Raw genomic sequence first — 20,997 nt, forward strand, 5'->3', positions numbered from 1 at the left:
AGGACACACCACCGACGCCACCGGAGGAAGTAGCGCAGGGTCACAGACACAGGCACAACCGCCCCCGGAAAGACGACCCGGGATGGCGAGTAAACAAAAATTACCAAAGTTCACAGGGGACGGCAAGGAAGACCCCTTACGGCACTGCCGTACATGTGAAACCATTTGGTCTGCCAACGGAGTGACAGACCAGAATGACTGGGTACAGCAGTTCCCAGCCACGTTACGTGGAGTTGCCATAGATTGGTACTCCGATGTAGATAAGCAAAAAGTGGCCACGTGGGCCAACCTATAGAAGGAATTCACGGAAGAGTTTCGGTTGCTCCGTGATGACAACGAAATTGTAATAGAGATATACAGTATCAAACAAGGTACCAAGGAGACAGTACAGGCATACAGCAAGAGACTGAAGGAATTGTTGGGTAAAATGGAAAGCCAACCAGCTGAGGGCTTGAAAAAACGATGGTTCGTTGAAGGATTGAAATCCTCCCTATGGAATAAAATGAAAATTGTACCCCCGACGTCATATGACGATGCCTATAATAGGGCGATGGACCTAGAGAGCGAATACAAAACATCAAGGAAGAAGAAAAGTAATAAATATTCATCTGACGATGATGAAGATTCTAACGGGGAAAGCACTAGCGGTGGCGAATCGAGTAAAAAGGTGCACGCTCTCCAAAAGGACATGGAACGAATGTTGAAAGAATTCAAAGCCATGAAGGGGAGTACAAGTAAGACTGAAGAAAACGACGTGTGGTGTACCGACTGTAGGAGTGACGGACACACCAAGGGGTCTTGCCCCAAGAAGGCTTTCTGCGACATTTGTCAGATTGCGGGGCATTTGACAAAGGAATGTCCCTACAATATGAAAACCAGGAGCCAACAAGTTCTCTTCACGCAAGAGCAACCGGCCGTCGGAACTTCGCAAACCAACACAACGGCATCATCTGCAGGTTACCGGGACAACAGACGCGGTGGCGGAAGGAATAGCAACAATAACAATAATGGAAGCCGTATCCAATATGACGCCAAGGGTTGGCCAATTATCCAATGTAGGGCCTGTAATCAGTGGGGGCACTTCGCCCATGATTGCACGCAAGAAGCCACCCCTCAGCACCTCTGATGATGGTGTGAGCCAGGCGACCATGAGGACGCAAATTGCCCACAGGCAGGGGTTAATCTTCTCAACATTGAGAAGACTGGTGAGAAAGAAGTACTGGCAATCACCCGCGCCCAAACGAAAAAGGCCACTTATCCCGACCCCCGTACGGAGGAGAGATTACGGGAGGCAAAGGCCAATATTGAACGTGAGATGATGGCCGAACGACAAGACAATGAGGTGGCGAGTACATCATCCCGTACGGAAGCGAAAAATAACATCATTGGGCAAGTACTGCAGATGGAAGTACCTACAAGGGTAAAGGACCTTCTAGAGACAATGCCACAGTTAAGAACCGCCATTTTTAATTCCATACAAACCACTGCGCAGGCACCCTTGCGTGCCACACGGGCGGAAGTTTCGGTTAGCCCCTCGGCTGACCCAATGTTGTTGGCCTTAAATAGTGGTCGGCATCCTGATGTAGTAGAGATGGGAATTCTCGGGGCTATCCTCAAAGACACCATTGTGGACGGAGGTTCGGGGGTGAATGTACTGCCAGAGGATACATGGAAGAAGCTGGGGAAGCCAACACTATGGCCACCCACGTTCAACTTGGTAGGTGCAGACCAGCATGGCATCAAGCCACTCGGCACCCTGATGGCCCAGCCGGTAACCATCGGCACGCAACCTTTCATACTGGACTTTGTGGTAATCCCACTCAAGAAGAAGGGGTATGACGCCATCTTAGGCAGAGGGTGGCTGGTTACAGCAAAGGTGAACCACGACTGGAAAAACAACACCCTTTCTATGGAGAAAGGGGGGCGGAAGTACACCATTGATCTGAGGACCCAGGTTGTTGATGAGGAACTGACATCATCTTCGGAATCGGAGGGTGAAGGGAAAGGCTACCCGAGGGACGAAGGACGGGGCTGCAGGGAGCCCAACGACAAAGGGATTCTCAAACTAGGAGAGTGTTCCGAGGATGAGACAGGGTCATTGAACGGGCTCTTCCATTGTCAAATGGAGGATTATGAAATGTTCCAGAGCTATAGGCTCGAAGTAGAGGAACCAGAGCAAGTAACAGAGGAGGCGTACCTGCCAGAATACATAGAATATTGGAAGGGAGACGCCCCAAACCTCAATGACGTAGATAATCTGAAGATCAATTGTGTCGGCAACGATTGGAACCTTGTGTGGAAGGCCGCAGCTTTCAAAATCTTTATTATTCTTCTTCTTCTTATGTATGGGAAGGAGACCGTGGTCCCTGTAGAATTTGTGGTTCCAGGTCTTCGGATGGCCATTGAAAATAGATTGGCCACCAACGGGCCCAAATTGAAACCCTACCACGCGAAGCGCGCAGGGGACCCGAGAGGCCAAACGGACACCCGAGAGCCCGAAGGGGGACCCGAGAGGATGGAAGGGGACTCGAGAGGCCAGGCAGGCGACTTAAGAGGCACAGGACCACAGCAGGCGACTCTCGGGCGAAGAAAACCGAGAAGGATGAAGGGCAATTCCAGAGACAGGGGACCCGAGCAGACGACTCTCTAAGACAACTAAATTAGGAGATGAGAAAAAAAAAAAAAAATGGAACGGAGCACCGTACGGTGGGACCACCGGCAGTGACACCGACGGCGACCACCGTGCGGTGGTAACACCGACGGTGACCACCGTGCGGTGGATCACCGGCGGTGGTAACACCGTACGGTGGACACCGGCGGTGGTAACCACCGCCGTGCGGTGGCACCCGCAACTACAAAGCCCGCACAGCCCCGCGCAGCGCCGCACAACTCAGAACAGTCCCGCACCACGCAGCCGCACACACACGCAGCCGCTTCGTCGTTAGTGGTCACTGTACAGTTGAACTGCATTGGGCGTGCGGAAGGAGGACCGTACGGTGTGCACAGTTGAGCATGTCGACCGCACGGGAAGGTGGTCGCACGATTGGAGGTGTCAGTGCTATTGTTGACCGTACGGGGAGGTTGTAAAAAAATAAAAATAAAAAAGCGACGACGACCTGATTGAAAAATGATTCGATGACATCTGGAGCCTGGACACTGAAAATATTGGAGTGTAGAAGAAGGGTTTTGACATCATAAAATATAACAGAAATGATGCGCGCCATGGACTTTCGTGGGGTTCTGAAGGTTGTAAATTGGTGTTGGCGGCGGGGGCGCTACCCCTCGACCCCGCCCTGTACTGCGACAGGGAGCGCACCTGGAGCGCTGCCCCAGACCCCGCGAGGGGCGCTGCCCCTCGACCCTGCTAGGGGCGTTGCCCACAGACCCCCAGTTTATTTTTGAGCTACAAAACACCACAAGAAGTGTTGTGGTTGTCCGTACTGTGAGAAAGAAGTCTGCAGCTAAGCATTGGCGGGGAAGCCATAAGCCGTAGAGGGAGACGGATTTGGAGGTTGCGAACAAACAGAGTTTGAGGGAAGGCATTGCAGGTCCGCGCAGTTGTATGACACTAGGGAGTTATTCAGTTCAGTTTTTAGCCTGTGGGGAGTGTGATGGAGGATTTGAGGTGTCTCCTAGCCTTTGTGCCAGTGGGTTGTGGCCACCTCCAGGCAGGATAGGTACGCTTTGAGGAACTTGGAGTATGTCTCGGCTGGACGTGAGGTTGCCTTGGTGGATGCAGAGAGTGCTCGAGAGGAGTTGACCACCAAGTTGGAGGCAGTACTAGCGTGAGACTTAGCTTAGCGTACCCAGGAGTTGGATGCCAAGAGGGCAACGTCGGTGGCTATCGAGACAGTATCATTTGAGTAGCAGTTGGTGGAGGCTGAGACTGAAAAGCATGTCTTGCAGACAAGTTTGGTTTAGGTACAGGAGGATTGTGATGTCAAAGGAAGCACTAATGGTGAAATCCGCACTTGAGCATAGGATGGTAGCAGAAAAGGGTTTTTAAGCGAGGACGCAACAGGTGTATAAGTTCTGTTTAATGTCATTTCTATTTTGTATTAAGTCGTCCGGAGACGACTTCTTTTCTTGGGGGGGATGACGTTGTCGGGAATAATCATTATGTTATGTTGTCATATTATGTTTATGTTGTCGTCGGTAATAATGAGTTACGGCGGTCAGTTAGTTAGCCGACGGGTAGGTAGTTGGAGTCGCGACGGTTGTGTCGCACCCCTTCGGCTGTAATATTTTGCACTACCTTTCCTTCTTAGAGAATCATCATGATAGTTGTGTAAAATGTAATGTTATAAGCACTTGATGTACATGGACTGTTGAATTAATACAGAGACTGGTTATTTAATGTATTTCCATTATGTTCTGTGCATTTACTTTCTGCATTTAACCGTTTACCTGAGAGGGCAAACAACGTCCAACCTGTGAGAAAATGGGAGATTTACCAAAACCTGCAGATCTGAATTTGCAGAATAGCTCCACATATGAAGATGAAGAAAATAAACTAAGAATACCAAAAATGAGAGCCAAAACAAAAATATAATAGCCTCCAACCCTAATAGAACTCTTCCAAGGCATCTTTTAAGATTCCAAAAGAATCTTCTTTTCTTCCAAAAGCCACGCCCAACCTTGGCTTTGCCCTTTATGAAATCTTAAAACAGTTTTAAAATGTTATATGCCTCTTGGGGGACGTGCAAGCTGGGCCCAAGTGCTCACTTAAGCAAACACTTAATATAAAGTGTTTTTATAAAGTTACTTTATAAGTTTATTTTTCTAATTTAAGAAAAAGTGACTTTATGATTACTTTATAATAAAATATTATAAAGTACATGTATTTATCCATCCAAGTCAAATAAATGACTAAGTATAAGCCCCCAAAGATGGAAAATATCACCTCCTAACCAATTAATTTGCCTGCGGAGGTGGCTAATAGGCAAAACTATGCAACTGAGTGATCATATGAAAAATGGGGACATTACAACCCTAGGCCCAAGAGCGGAGTTAAAGCCAGAGCCCTCTTGACCTCATGGGACTATCGGTCAAACTACCATGAGGTGGGCTACCTAGTGAGGTATCCTATCACCATTCCCCTTCATCACTTCCATCCTTATCCCTTTGTTAATAATCAATTATTCAATTATGATAGAATTTGGAAAGATGCAATAGGGTGTCTTGGATGTCCTTCCCCTCTAAGTCCAAGAGCAGTGGATTCCGTCTTACACCCCCTTGGCCTCATGGGCCCATCGTTCAACTACCATGAGGTGGGCTACCTAGAGGAAAACCTCGTCACCGTTCTCCCTCTTGCACTTTCTTATACTACATACAAACAACATCTTGTGAGTGTGGGATAGAGGATGTAACTAGGTTCCTTGACTTAGGGTCCTTATGACCTCTTATGAGCCCCTCGGCACCTCCTCCATTACACCTCACACCCTTTCCCATAAGATGGACAAAATTCACATTTCTTTCTATCCTTATACTCTAGATCAAATATGGAGCATACATGAACTTGAATGCATGAAGACACGGAGCATACACTTAAAAACACGAAGCATACACATGGATATCTGCAAACACGGAGCATTCATGTGAATACACATATTGTTAGATTCTTTTTCCTTGACTAGAATGATTTATTGATTCATCTTTAGATTCTTTACCCTGCAGGATGGCAGGATCATTGCTTTGATACCACTATAATGTCCCCTCCTAGGAGGCTATCAATTCTTGTAACTTAATAATAGTTCTGATCTAATCTGATCAATCATGTCAGTGGATGCTTTTGACTCCTTTCTTTTATATCTCTCAATGTGAGGTAGAGGTCACACCTCTTCATTATGGAAGCCCTTTGGCAAGAGACACACCCTTTCACCATTAGCACCCTTTGAAAGAGTGCAACTCTTCATTACTTCTGCCCTTTGAAAGGGACACAACCTTTCACAATCAGATCTGCACTTCTTATTTAAATCAGATTTGCTCTTTCGATTCCCAAGTTATCCCCTTCTCAAAATGAGGTTCTCTTCTCCCTTTTATATCCCATGTTTGAAGGAGTCGCAACTTTTCCTTCCATGTCTTTTGACCACTCATTAACTTAATTAAATTTTTAATTATATTTAATTATATTAGTTTATATTTTAATTTTAATTTTATTTTTATTCTTTTCTATTTTAATATTATTATTATTATTTATTATTAAATTCTATTCCAATGTGGGGACATTAAATTGATCAACTCCCAAAAATATAGGAATAATTGAACATAGAAGCCACTAGGCTCAAGTGCTTTATCTTTGTTGAAGCAAAAGATGGTCTATTTGAATCATAGAAACGGGACTTGGACTCGGCTCGAACTCAGCAAGGCCAACCCGGACTCGGACTCGGAATCAGACTCGGCTTCAGACTCGGCTGGACTCGGGAAAGTGAAAAACACAAGAATTTTAGAGATTTTTTAACATTTAAAACTTGTTTCATGCACCCTTTATTGAATACACCTTAAAGACCCAATAACATCACCAAACTCGGCTCATTTGATTACATACACAAGTATACATCAATTACATAAGCATCAACGCAAATTGTAGCCAAAGGAAATAACAAACATAGATATATAAATATAGTCAAATGTATACAATATTACAAAACTCATGGAATTAAAAATCAATTTCATCATATGATCATCATCAAATGTTCCACACAAATACCAAAGGTAAATACAACTACAAGCCTATGGCTCAGAGGAGCGTGCACCCTCTCGCCCCGGCCCCCTGCGAAGGGGTCTAAGGTAGGTCCTAGATGATTCGACAGCCATAGCCGCTCCCCGTGACACCATGCCATGCTCAGCAACATTAGGAACATCTGTGTCACTATCAGTATCTGCCTCTGAATCTCCTATCTCTGCTCGTGCTCTCTACTCCTCCTCTGCCATGGCTACAGCCTCAGCCTCTATATCTACCTGGTCGATCCAATCAGTGTCATCATCACTAAAGACAGCGGCAGGATCTGTCTCATTGGCCCACTTTGCTTCGGGATTAACCTCATCTAGAATGACAGGAGAGATGTCAACTAATGCATTCTTTCTCATTCTCAGGCAGAGATTGTAGTGAACAAAGACGAGATCATTCATCTTCTCCACAAATAATCTATTGCGCCTCTTGGAGTGTATGTGCTCAAACATACTCCAATTGCGCTCACAACCAAATGCGCTGCATGGTTGGCTCAAGATGTGAATGGCCAACTTCTGAATATTTCATTGGGCCAAAAAAGCTCCACCAATTATCTGAGTTTGAAATGAGAAAAATAAATAAAATCAGTCTCACTCATGAACTCATTTAACAATATACAATAAAACTAAAATTAAGCCTTACAATTTATTTTTACCTGGCACCATAGTTGTCCTACTATCTTTGGCAATAGGATGAGAGAAGGTCTCCCCTTGTGCATTTGAGAACAACTGTAGCTCTCGAATAAGCTCTATCTAAGTAGTACCAGTAGATCCCATCTTCTCCATGATCGAGTATAGCCCATTAAGGACCACCACATCAGCCTTGAAAGAAGGGACAAAATGGAATGCCGGATTCAGATAATAGGCTGTTGCATGGATGGGCCTATGAAGCTGATGATTCCATCTCCTATCAATGATCTCCCAAATGGGACCATACTTGCTCTCATCTCCTCCATAGACAGATTTGATGCCCTCCTTCGCCCTATCCATGCCCTCATATATGTAGCCCATTGCAAGCTTTTCTCCATCCGCAACTCGCAACAAAACCACCAAGGGCTTAACAAACTGCAAAATTGAAAATATTGTGTAATTTAGAAAAATAAGCAAATAAGAGAATATATATAATAAGTTATAAAACAAAAAGTTAAATTGTAGAATTTATAAAAAAATTACCTTCACTATCTCATCACAAGGGACCCAAAAGTCTCGCTCACCAAAAATCTAGTCTACCATATCTTTCCCTGCAGGGGTGGCAGCATAGGATGAGGAAGACCACTCTTCACGAAAAATCATACGTCTCAAGGCCGACTTATAGCGAAGCATGGACTGCAATGTGATGAAGTTTGTGGCAAATCTTGTGATTCTTGGACGAGCCAACTCCTTATGCTCTGTGTATTGTCTCATAAGAGCCAACACCCATGAATGATTATATACAAATTTGCACACATTTCTTGCCCTTTCTACACATCTCTTGACCCACGGGAGTTTTCCAATATCCTCCAACATGAGGTCAATGCAATGGGCAGCACATGGAGTCCAAACTATAGATGGGTGCCTCTCCATCAATAGTCTACCTGCAGCAACATAATTTGTTGCATTGTAATTAATGGAGTTACAAAATAGTAATTAATTTGCAAACAAAATTAGTTTGTAATCAAAAGTTTACCCGCAGCAACATAATTTGCTGCATTGTCGATCACCACCTGTACCACGTTCTCCTCACCCACCTCATCAATCACCTCCTCTATCTGCTCACATAGGTAGGTGGCATTCTTGCAATGGGCGGAGGCATCAATGGACTTGATAAAAACGACGCCCCCTGAAATAAAAAAAAAATAAAGCTAGATCAATGATCATTCAATAAACCATTAAATAAAAAATAAAAAATTAAAGACTAAATGAAACTAAAATTAATCAATCACTTGCAGAAGAAACAAGAAAATTAAGGAGAGTTCTATTTCTCCTATCCGTCCAACCATCAGTCATGATGGTGCAACCTTTAGTGCTCCATATCTGGCGTTGTTCATCTAATCCCTTCTTCACATCATTCACCAATTGAGACAAAATGGGTCCCCTCAAATCACACTCAGTAGGGGCTTTGAACACCGCCCCGCATATGGTAAGGGCATCAACCATTTCTTGCCAATAAGGAGACCTGGCACAAATAAATTGAATGAGATAAGTTAAGTATGTTCTATGTACTATGTAGTATGTACAAGAAAAAATAAAACGAAAAGAATCAAAGTATAAAAATTAAAACAATCAAACATAAAAGTTATAAAACATTCACCTGGCTGTAAAGAATGGAACACTGTTGTAGACCTAAAACCTGCCAACTGCCATTTTAGTGGCATCATGGACCTCCTTATTCCAACCCATGCCCTCAAGCGACTATTCGGACCCAGGAGTAGTGCGAGGCACAAAGAAGGTATCCAACCCAGATTTACGAATCCTAGGTCCAATGCTAACACTCCCACTACAACTACTAGTGCTAGGAACATGAGAAGTGGCAGTGCCACTGCCACTTACAGAAGTAGAAGCGGAAGCACCAGCACCAGCAGTAGCAAACTGAGTGGGACGATATGGAGGTAAGGAAGAAGGGCCTCCAACACAACCTAACTGTGTCCCTCTTCCTAAAGTTGCCTCTCTGCCAATGGCCACTCGATCCTCCTATTGTTTCTTTTTCCTTTCAATTTCCTCAACCATTACATAACAATCACATACGGCCTCAGGAAGTGTTTTTAGGCATTGTTCGGCATCATGTCCACGCACACCAGAAATATGGTATTTCAGTCTATATATACCTCCATGGAATATTGTTTTGCAAAATGTACATTTTGTTTGCCCCCTTCCTTGCCCTGGAAAATCCTCATGATATTTCCAAGAAGGGTCCTTTCTGATGGGGGGTCTAGAAGCTGAAGTAGACATTGTAGGATAGTTTTGTGAAACTTGAAGTTGAGGCAAATAATAAAGTGAAGTTTGCTGCAATAAAACATAATAAATTTACAAACACACAAAAGATTTTGGAAGAAAATGTAAAACTTTCAAAATAAATGAATAGAAAATGGAATTTTTTGCATACAAGAAACAAAAAAATCTTCGAAAAAACAATCTTACCTTTTACAACAAGCTTGAAATGAGCTGCAAACTCTTCCTATCCAACTCTTGATGCACCAAATCCAAACACAATGCAGCCCCAATGTGATAAATGGAAGAAATCTTGAACTTCCTCCTTGCTGGTTTTTCTTCAATGCACCCTTGTTTTTCTTCACAACTCACTTTTCTCCTCCTATTTTTCCAAATGAATGAAATGAAATTCACTTTTAGGGTTGGAGGATAAATAACATAAAAAAAAGAAGTTAAAAAATATTTTTAAAATGCTTTTTTTTGGCCTTTTTTGGGCCTTGCCGTCGGCCAAGTCCTAGGCACGAGACTCGCAGAGTTTGGTAAGTTTATGCCAAACTCGCCAACTCGGTGAGTCCGGCGAGTTCACCCCCCGGACTCGGACGAGTCCAAGTCCGAGCTCGCCAGACTCGGGGGGCATGAATCGTACTCGGACTCGCCAAGTTTGGTGAGTCCTGGGCGATTTTCCGATCTATGATTTGAATTCCTCTTTTGCAAGTTTGACATCAAGCATGGCATCGTCTACATCAATGATCACGTTGGAGAAACTAGAAAGAAGCTTGTCCTAAATTCTTAGTTTGTCTTACTACATATAGGCTTCAACAGAGAGCTGTTCATAAAATTCGATGGGCATAGCTCACCATTTCTATTTGGTCAGTCAACATGTGATCCTCAGGGTAAAGTAGAACATATTGATGGTTCATGTGCTGTTTATTCTAGACAGCTTTGTTGAAAAATTTTGCATTCTAATCTCCACTCTTAACCTATTTGTACAGAGAGTCCACAGTATCATTGGCAGTGACAGATAACTCTTTCCATGATCTAACTATACCACTCAAGTCCCCCCTCTTCATTTCCAAGTCATATAAGTAGTTAATGTTTTGATACCTTCAACAACCATGAAATCAAAATGCCCACTTTATATTTTGTTTTCCCTTCCTGCAGATGTTTTATAGGCACCGAGGAAGAAGCTAAAAATATATCAGAACATATAGTCTGCCTCCAGAAACACTCCAAAAGAAACCTGATTCTGTCATATTGATTGGAGGTGTGTGTGACCTGGTTATTCTTAATTTCTTCCAAATATATATATCATCTTCCAAGGAATAGTATTCAACTAAATCAATCTGATTCTCAATTTTACATGATTGTCAGCTCAAATTTTTACTGGTGGTGTGATGTATTACATTCTACCATACCAGATTATTTTTTTTCTCTTTATACAACAAATTTACATTTTGACTTCATTTTATCTTCACATAAACATGCTACTTTATAATCCTTATATAGAGTAATATAAGTAATATTTCAACCCTTCTAAATTTTAAAACTCATTTTGCATGACATGATACCTCATGGCTGCTTATTGATCATGCCATTCTTATGTTCTATTGCATCTTGCCGAGTCAATTGCTCAAATCTAATATGTATCCCATAAACATTTAAATGCCATTGAAAATGACATGTCATTCAAAGTAAAAGCATTGGGTTAAATTTCTAAGTGAATCTGAGTAAATAATAGGTCAGTATTAACTGTAACAAGAATAATAGAATGAATCAACTTTATAGGGTACAGGAAGCATATTTTATATTTATCAAATTAAAAAAGGCAATCAATCTTGCTTGTTACTTAGCTCTCTCATTTTGTCCAGGACATCTTCAGATATATCAAATTATTACATATCAAATGATTACTAGTCTGACAGATTATTACTAATAAGTAACTGATACTGTAGTATCCATCCATAGAGCTTTAAGTTGTAACATAGTGTTTTCTAATAATTCTACCTCATAAGAACGTATCATGAGTTGAGAACTATTTTTCTGTAGTACGCCCCATGCAGCTTTACTTAAATTTGAAGAAGTCAGAAGAAACCAGCTGTGTCACCAGAAAGATGAATTAAATTAGACTTGTAAGTTACAAGAGATATGAAAACGTGAACGAAAAAACATATTTATATTTTTTATATTGCTTAACATAACACGACACATTAATCACCGATAAGCTGATAGATCTTACGCAAGGCTTTGTCCATTGTAGCGTGAATATGTTTTTATATGAGGCATAGCACGGCTGGAACATATACAAAGCACAAAATAAGAAAATAAAAAAGAGAACAAACAAGTTAAAACAATAAGCAAAAACAAAATTGAAGGAAATGCTCTTTCATGAGTAAATGTGGAAAAACTGCTATGGCAAAATAATTTTTTTAAATAAAATTTCAAAGTCGTAAGAATATATTAAATTGTAGATAAAGCAGTAAGAGAAACCTTATTACTTCCATTTATTGGAACATTATTAGATTTCATAGAACTAGATTAGAAAAAAAGGTACCTTAGTTTTGACGAATGAAATGGATTAGATAGACATTTATTATGAAAGGGAATCAAGGATGTTGACAGTTTGAAAAGTCCATTCAATTCAAATGTGTCTTTTTGAAGACCTATATAAGAATTACGGGAATATCATATGATCATAGAGGTCCTTTGGAGGCATAACTCTCAAACTAAGCTTGTGGGATAAATACAAGATACTCAATTCCAAAAGATTATACACTGTCATCCTGAAAGCTTGTCATCACAATCCCATATACCTTGAAAGCATGATATATGTAATCTCATATTTTCCATTGCCAGCTACAGGAGGATGGCCAACAACTCATTAAATCATTCGATGATGAATAAATTTGAAAGAATCAATACTACTAAATACAGTGGCTATTGTATCTGTTCACAATATCCTTTCTTACTGGGGATACAAGGTATCTGCTGTATATCCTGGGTTCATTAACATAAGAGGAAGGCCTTAATGCTCGACGGCTAAAATTTACAACCTTCATTCCTGACCCTTGGCCTTTATTTCTGAAGTACCGTATAAAGCCATTGCTGCCTATACTTTTATCAAAAACCTAGTAAACTTTTGCTCCTGAATGAAAATTGTTGATAACATCATTATTGTCCAAAACCTTTTTCATTCTGCTCATTCTCAGCACTGACCTTGTACTCTCATCAAGCTTGACATGCCAAATAATTTGACAAAACAAGAGGACAGTTTTTGTTAAGGTTCTACAGAAAATAGGGTTTCAATAACAGCATATAGAGTGGATGGTTTGCTGCATCACCTCCCCACATTCAGAGTCACCATCAATTGATACCTCAAACTAACCTTCTCTTGAGTTTGGAGGTGACAGTCTATCCTCTCTGTGAAATGACGTCTTCTCCTCTCTAGTACAATTATAACATAAGTAAAGGAACTACACAATATTCTCACATCCTACCAATCCACCACAAGACAACTCATCAATACAGAAATATAAACCAGTAATCCTAAACACTGAGCAAAGACGAAAAATCTAAAACCATTTAAATTTTAGAAATCTGACAAGATGCGCTCCCTTGATATCTGGGGTTCCCCCTCTACACAAAGTATAACAAAACCATGTGGAACATCACGATTGCCAACATCCAAAATTGCCTTAGTTGCTGTACCAACAGATGGCTTTCCTTAGCAGCTGGATTCAGCCTGACAGAATGCTCCTCCAGTTTATGCCAATCTACCTAATGGCCATTCTACCAATGCTGCATACAATCCAATTCACCATTAAGAAATATCAAAGATATCTTTTTCGCCAAGGAGCTGACGACACCTTCAAATTTCTCTAGTGACTTGATCTATAATCAAGAAAGGAAACAAAGGACTCAATATCAAAGACATAATAACTTTCAGTCACTCTAAGACCATCACAATGGATTCGTGAGTCCTCCATAACCCAAACCCCAATGGGCTGAAATATTAATCAAAAATTACATTCATGACCACAAGTGAATATCCTTGGAAGCTAGCTGAACTAGCTCACTCTCACCAATAGGCTGGTACATAAGAAAAGATATGACTGTCTTCCATGGTAGGATTACCTAGTTGACTGATTGGCACCACAATCAAGTTTTAGACAGACCCCTGGCATTCCTTTCCACACATAAACCTAAATAGAGGCACTTGGAGAATGTAAGGAAGTTGTCCTAAGACTACAATATTCCTGTTACAGTTGTATAATGGCAAAATTTTCCTGCTTCTACTCCCTAAAACTCAGATGGATTGGTTGTTTCTTTTTCCCTTTGTAAATTCAAGATGAAGAATGTCATGCCCCACCAGGAACCCCAAAGGAAAACCCACAACAAGGGTGAAACAAAAAAAAAATTTAAAAGTATAAACATAATAAGAGCATTAAACACAACATGCATGATAACACAAGCGGAAGACTTACACCAGAATTCCTTAAGGGTTACCAACGAAGAATTAAAACCAAAAGATAAGTTCCATAATTAAGGTTAATCCAATAATCCATCATTAACTCAATGATCACAAAAAGCCATAAGCTATACAGATTACAGCATTGAAACATTGAAAGGATACAATACAATTTCTCTCCAATAAACATGTACATGTAACATAAAGGAAACTGATAAATAACATCCCAATCTTAGGATTACATTGCTCTTCCAATACATGGCTTCTCAATATACATATAATGATACAACTTAACCAAATACAAGGTTACAAAAGATCATGATACAATGACCACATAGGTCTCCAAATAACAATAATATCCAACATGAGATAAGCATGAGCCACGAACCACAGAAACACCTGCGAAGCCAATCCTCGCATGAAGGTACGAACAAGAACATCCGATGGGAAGTGGCACTGCCACCCGACCATGTAATTCTCAAAATGGAATCACCCCACCATGCTAGGAGATAGCAAAGGACCCTCAAGCAAGCAAAAGCATGACATAGTCGACAAAACAATACGACTCCATGACAGCACAATACAACTCCACAATAATCCAGGTGACTCAACGTCACAAATACACAAGTGAACCGACATCACAAACCACAAGTGAACCAAAAGAGAGAGTGTCATCACATAGCTTATGATGGTTACCATGGTCGGCCTCCATAGGTCCCGACCCCCATCCTAGGTTACCCTGGTAACCTTTCCCGAACCTCCGGCTCCAACTAAGTCTCATGTGGACCCTACCAGCCTTTCGTGAAGACAAGGTGGTCGGTTTGCCATTCCAGGCCTTCTCACTACATTATGAGCCCTGTACAAACACTCACCTATGCGCGAGGTACAATATCTTATTTAATATTATGAACTACCCACCTAATCAATTAATTAGATTATCACTTTATTATCAAACTTTCGATGGGTTATCCTGCCAACCACTTTGGGCACGGCCCCCACTCAAAAGCCACTCTCTCAAAGGACACTTAAACAAACATGGTCACTCCATGAGGACCCTATGGCGAAGCAGACAGCCATAACACCACTATCCAAAAACAAGTGGTCAAAACAAGGACATACTGACTCTTGGTTAACCATAAGGCAAGACACTACATGGTTAAGACAACGAAGCCATCATATATCACTTGGTCAAAGGTACCATATACGCCACCACAGGACGACTGAACCACACACCAGAAATAACACAATATAACTCTTGCAAGGAAAGCTAATTTCATTAAGTCCGCACTCAAACAATCTTTGAGAAAATCAGCTCATAAGCACTTGCAACATCATTGATTGAAAATTAAATAAAACACTCTTTTACGACATTCACATCTATTCAATTTCCGAATCAATATTCCATCAAGAATGAAATCCACATTAAACATTCAATCGAATTAAACATGAATTCCTAATAGGCATTTAATTCATTTCCAGAATATATCCAATTTAACCAATTTGAATTGCCAATTCATGCCTTGATTTCCATAGATAAATTTATTAATCCACATAATAAAAATCATTAGGAAATTACTATTTATATTTAACATTAAAACCACTTTAAAAATATTTCATTTAATAAACTAAATTCACGGCACATAACAATGTATACCGCGAAGGGTACAGGGTCACGCGGCGGCCAAGGCCAACCCGCAGTAGTGCTGCTGCCGACCGGTAGTGTTGCTGCCGACCGGTAGCACTGCTACCGACCGGTAGCAGTCCTACCGACCAGTAGTGCTGCTACTGATCGGTAGCAGTCCCACCGACCGGTAGTGCTGCTACCGCATAGCAGTACTGTCGACCGGTAGTACTACTACCTGTGGGTAGCAGACACTACCAACCCGCGTGGTGGGACTAGCCCACCACGAGGTAAGGTAAGGTCCACATACAAAATAATTACATGCTTCAAAATCATTTAAAATCAACATGCCACAAAACCGTTTAAACATGAAAACGATTCATTCCCTAATCTTTTCACGAGCACACACACACACAGTGCCAAGATCCAAATTTCAAAGGGATATTTACCAGTAAGGTAAATGGTGAAATAAAATCACACAAGAATCCAATAGATAATGATTAGGCAACCATAGAAGAGGTAATTCCACAAGTTGATTTTCAAGAACAAAAACATACAGCAAATAGAGAAATGAACCATTTCTTTCCTATAAGCAATCATATGATATAAGCTTCACAAAATCAACAATAACAGGCATTTCTTCTTCTATTCCAATCATTCCACAAGAATTTACAAGGAGATTTGCATCTTTTCAACACACAGGAAGCAACTGAAAATTTCAAAATTAAATTTAAACCAAGAAGAGATCATCCAACGTTGAAGCAAACTAGCAAGCAAAATGATGGAGAATCCCAATCCTTGCAAACCAAATCGAATTCCAGCTCCTCCTTCAGAATGGTTTTCCAAATTTCTCTCCAAAAATTCTGCCTTTTGTTCCCGTGAATTTTCAGGAATATATGGGGGAAATAATTTCAACCCAAACTTTCTAGGTTGAAAGTTTTCTCCACCAATCAGATTAATTTATTTAAAAAGTAAATAGCAATCAGATTTTCTCTTTTTCAAAAACAATTCTTTCCAACAATTAAAATGCAAAAAAAAAGTCAAATGGAAAGGTAAAAAGAAAAGCTTTTTATTTTATTTTCTATTTTCCATAATACTTTCCTTCAACATAAGCATTTAACATTTAAATGGCTAGGCAATAATTTGTTTCCTTCCACAAAATATATTAATGCAACTTTACACAATGAAATAAGCCATTTAACCATTTAATCTAGCAAATCATTAATTTAATTAAATCAATAATCTCAGAGCATAATAATTAACTAATTACGCCAACATAAGATAGCATCATCCATTCAATTAAATAACCATTCCGATGAACGAAAGCACGCAAAACGATGAATGATCAAATGACGATTCACAAATGACCAAACCAAAGTACTATGACTCGCATACCAGCCAGACAGGAAAGACAACTGACTGACAACACTAACAAGACTGTAACTACGGGTCAAGTTAAGGTCCAACAACTATCTCCTCCACTCCCATCGGACATATAAGGCATGCTCAGACCTGTGAAACCAAGTGGAGTCGATACCCCATACCTACCCAGTACTTGTACCTGCAATGTCCTGCACCAGAGAACCACACATGCATATAGACAAATATATATATATATATATATACACGGCACGCACACCGATGAAGGAGAATCGTGACGTTCCCTGTCTCACCGGAGTGAGTAAAGGAACATCATCTCCTCGCATCCCATACACATGCAAACACGCAACACATAAATAACGCATCGCACATATAAGGTAAGAGTGTCAGTCCATGATAATAATTCATAAAATTACATTAATCATAAGTACTGAGATACTGCATAACATCATACACCACAAATCCCGATAAAGAATGAAATATAAAATCTAAATCAATATACAATAATGTTCCACTGAAGTCAATTAAAAACATACAAAAAGAGTCTGATCAAGGAGGGGTACTACAAAGAAACTCTTCCCCAACTTGTTTTCAACTGTACATATATCCAGAAAATATGGTTATCTCTCACCACTATCTTAAAACAAGAAGTATCAATTGAACAAGAGGTCAGCAAACAGGTGAAGAATTGGATCCATCTTGCAAAATCCTTGAACTTCAGTACTAAAAGGAGGAATTGCTCTGATCCCTAACTTTGACTTCCGGAATACATGGAAACAGTGGACACTAAAAATCCATACTACAGGCAATGATTCTTCTATAAATGTTTGTGCCCTGCTCCTAGTCTCAATGCTATCAAGCCTTTGATGAAATATACTCCCTACAAGTTCATCTCTTGTTGAAGTTGTGGTCAGAATAAGCTCCCAAAACCTTTGCAAAGTACCTTCAGGGGCTGCGGCTCAGTTTAGGGTGAAAACAATACTTTGTGATACTGTGCCACACTCTTTAACTTTCCACAGCCCTCTCAAGACCTTGTACCACCTATTAAATGTGCCCAGCTAACAGCAAATAGCAGTGACTGAGAATAAAATGAGGAAGGCTGTACCAAATGGGTCCGAATCCCTTCTTTAGGCACCGTTCCTTCCACAGTACCTTTTAAACACTTGGTATGGCAGTGAATAATATATTATTCAGCACTTTTTTATAGTAAACACCCACTGTTGAATGAGCAGCTGGGAAAATAAAATAAAATCTAAAACCCTTGATTGGAGGTGTCCCACTCCAACCTCTCCATATATGAAATAACTCTTCAGTAGTCTTCACAAATTTATTATTTGGACACAAATCATCAATAAATTGAATACTTCCTCACTCATAAAATCAAACATAAATCTGGAAAGATATTTCACCTCTTTCGCACAAATTTTTCATTTCAGCAAAATTGTGAAACCTGTGTAAATCCACCTCTACGCTGGCTTGAGAAGATCTTTCACTTTAAAAACCAATTTTCGCCATAGATTTTTTGTTCGAGGGCTGTAGGAACCTGTTCAACTCCATAACTAGGGTTTCTAGAAAATATCAAATGCCAAAAATGAGCTTTCCTTCCTCCAAATCCCCCCTTTTATAAGCACTTTTTAGAACAATAAAGTATTATTATTTGTGTTCTCTTAATTTCCCCTCCAAAAAGCAACCATAGGCTCCATTTTAAATAATTAACATTATTTGTCTTTTGATTTTTACTTTTTCAACAATTTATTTATTTAATTATTTTCTACACACCTAGCCACAGTTACGGAAAATATTAGAATGGACCTAATATGAATTCTGACCACGCCAAAATATTCTTAAGCTCTCAAAAAATAGAACCTTATGAAAATTGGTGCTTTTCAAAAATAGAAAACCTCTCCCAAAAGTGTCCAGTTCTCCCAAAGCATTCAAGATTCCAAATTGTATCTGAAAAGTATCATGAAACTCCCCTTGATTTCCAAAATTCACTGCCACTGTTGGAATTCCATCCCAAAAAGGCTAGTGCTCTTCAAGGAAGTTGGAGTCCTCAAAGATACTAGAAAGGCCATAAGAAAGGGACATTACAATGGTTGTTCACATGACATGCAAAAATCTTATTGACTATGGTAATGTGCAGACTTTGCCACTGTGAACAATCAGTACTTGGTCACCAGATTCACCATCAAAATTTTGGAACCTCATATACACAATCTTATCAAGTTCGACTTTTATAGTGCTTCAAAAATAACAACTCAAGAAGAAACTAAAACATTTTTAGAGATGAGCATGAAAACCATCTGATTTCCTACAAGTACTACATTGGTCCCAACACCAATGATATCGTTGAACTTCACATACTGGAATTGAGTGTCAAAAATTCCATTTATTCAAGGTTATATAGTCTTTGATTTGAAAGGAGATTAACAACTTTTAGTATTCATAAATAAAGTTTGTCATTGGTCATATCAATTAGGCAACAAGAATTAGAGGATTCACAAATATCAATCTATGTGCACTGGAGACACATCCCCTACATTTTGGACTTGTACGGTATAGGGGACATTTCAGGAATGCAAGGATGGGTCATATACATCCCCCATCTATACATGATTTTTTTTTAAGAATCAAAATGCCATTTTTTCCCAAGGAACAAAAGGGAATGACGTGCCACCCCCAAGATGGGTAGGGGATGCCCAAAAACCCCAACATGTCGTGAGGATGGCTAGTTGTCCCCCACTATTAGATCAACGTAAGAATTATTCTTTAAAAAAAAGGTGATGAGTGGATCCTTGTGGACCCCGCACAAAGAAAACCCATACCTCTTTACACAAACCCTGAACCTAAAATAGCTACAATAACAACTAAGAATAAAAACAAACTCATTTTGCCATTTTTGATATTGTGAAGAAGATAAAGGAGAAAAGAAGTGAAAAAAGGCAAGAGTATCAACACTACATTATTTGAAGTAAGTTTACTATCAATTGTTCATTTGCACAGATTCTTTTGCATGTTTTTTTTGTTCTTTTAAATGTTTCAAACAATTAGGAAGGATTTTCTGTTTTTTGTTTTATTGATGCAGCAGCATCCGGATCCAAGAGAAATCCTACTATCACCAAAAAGATTGTCTTTTCTTTGCTGTTGTTTTTCTTCTTTTGTTTTCTTGCAGGAATGGATGATGCAATTTTCAATTAGTTGTGGATAGTTCATAGCCAAGTGATGACATTTCAAAATTGAGGAAGATCCAAGTTCATTTGGACAAGTTATGCAATTGTTGGATTTTCCTAGTGTTTGGGATGTCATGTTTCAAATTTGAGGAAGGTTCGACTAAAATTATGAAAGTTACACAATTGCAAGATTTTCCAAGCATTCGGGGTGTCATGTTTCAATTTTGACGAAGATTTGAACAAAATTGTTAAAGTTATACAATCCTCTTTCTACGTTTTAATTCCACCTCAACAACCATTTTGGGCCAGCGTTGATTATCCATGTTTTCGACTTTTTTTAAATAACTTAGCAGACGAACCATTGCCAAGGCCTCCATTGGGAACATTCCTGCTTGTACTAGAAGAATCTCATAAGGAACTGTTGACTTGACTTTGAGACTGCTAATCATTAGATGCTTTTGGATTCTTTCTAACTGTCTCCTTTTGTGGTATGACATGTTGCTTCCCCAAACATCACAACCGTAAAGGACAACTAGCCTAACCAACAAGCCGAAGAGAGTTTTCTTGGTTTTCCAATCCTATAATTTTGATTCCTACATCTATTTTGCAAGAGATAAGAAGCCTTCCACCCTCCTTGAATCTCTTTTGACCTACAACTCTCCCAGCTGAGCTTATTATGGAAATCAATTCCCAAGTGCTTGTATTCTTCCACTATCTCTAACGGG

At 40.1% G+C, this 20,997-nt stretch overlaps 1 protein-coding gene and 1 long non-coding RNA gene across 3 annotated transcripts in view; both read right to left on the reverse strand.

Moving 5' to 3' along the window:
* LOC131045353 (tyrosyl-DNA phosphodiesterase 1) overlaps positions 1 to 20,997 on the reverse strand; it is a 264,425-nt gene that overhangs the window by 94,782 nt on the left and 148,646 nt on the right. For both annotated transcript variants that reach the window (XM_057978942.2, XM_057978941.2), the window contains exons 12-13: positions 11,873 to 11,926; positions 11,641 to 11,731 (exon numbers count right to left, since the gene is read on the reverse strand). In XM_057978942.2, the coding sequence (XP_057834925.2) occupies positions 11,641 to 11,731; positions 11,873 to 11,926 (145 nt within the window). The remainder of the gene's footprint in view (positions 1 to 11,640; positions 11,732 to 11,872; positions 11,927 to 20,997) is intronic.
* LOC131857414 (uncharacterized) lies at positions 6,742 to 8,394 on the reverse strand. The gene is made up of 3 exons (XR_009358729.1): positions 7,903 to 8,394; positions 7,386 to 7,794; positions 6,742 to 7,284 (listed from the first exon to the last, which is right to left on the reverse strand). It is a non-coding gene; the product is annotated as an uncharacterized LOC131857414 (long non-coding RNA).

The sequence above is a fragment of the Cryptomeria japonica genome, chromosome 8, assembly GCF_030272615.1.
Source record: "Cryptomeria japonica chromosome 8, Sugi_1.0, whole genome shotgun sequence".
Classification (NCBI taxonomy): Eukaryota; Viridiplantae; Streptophyta; class Pinopsida; order Cupressales; family Cupressaceae; genus Cryptomeria; species Cryptomeria japonica.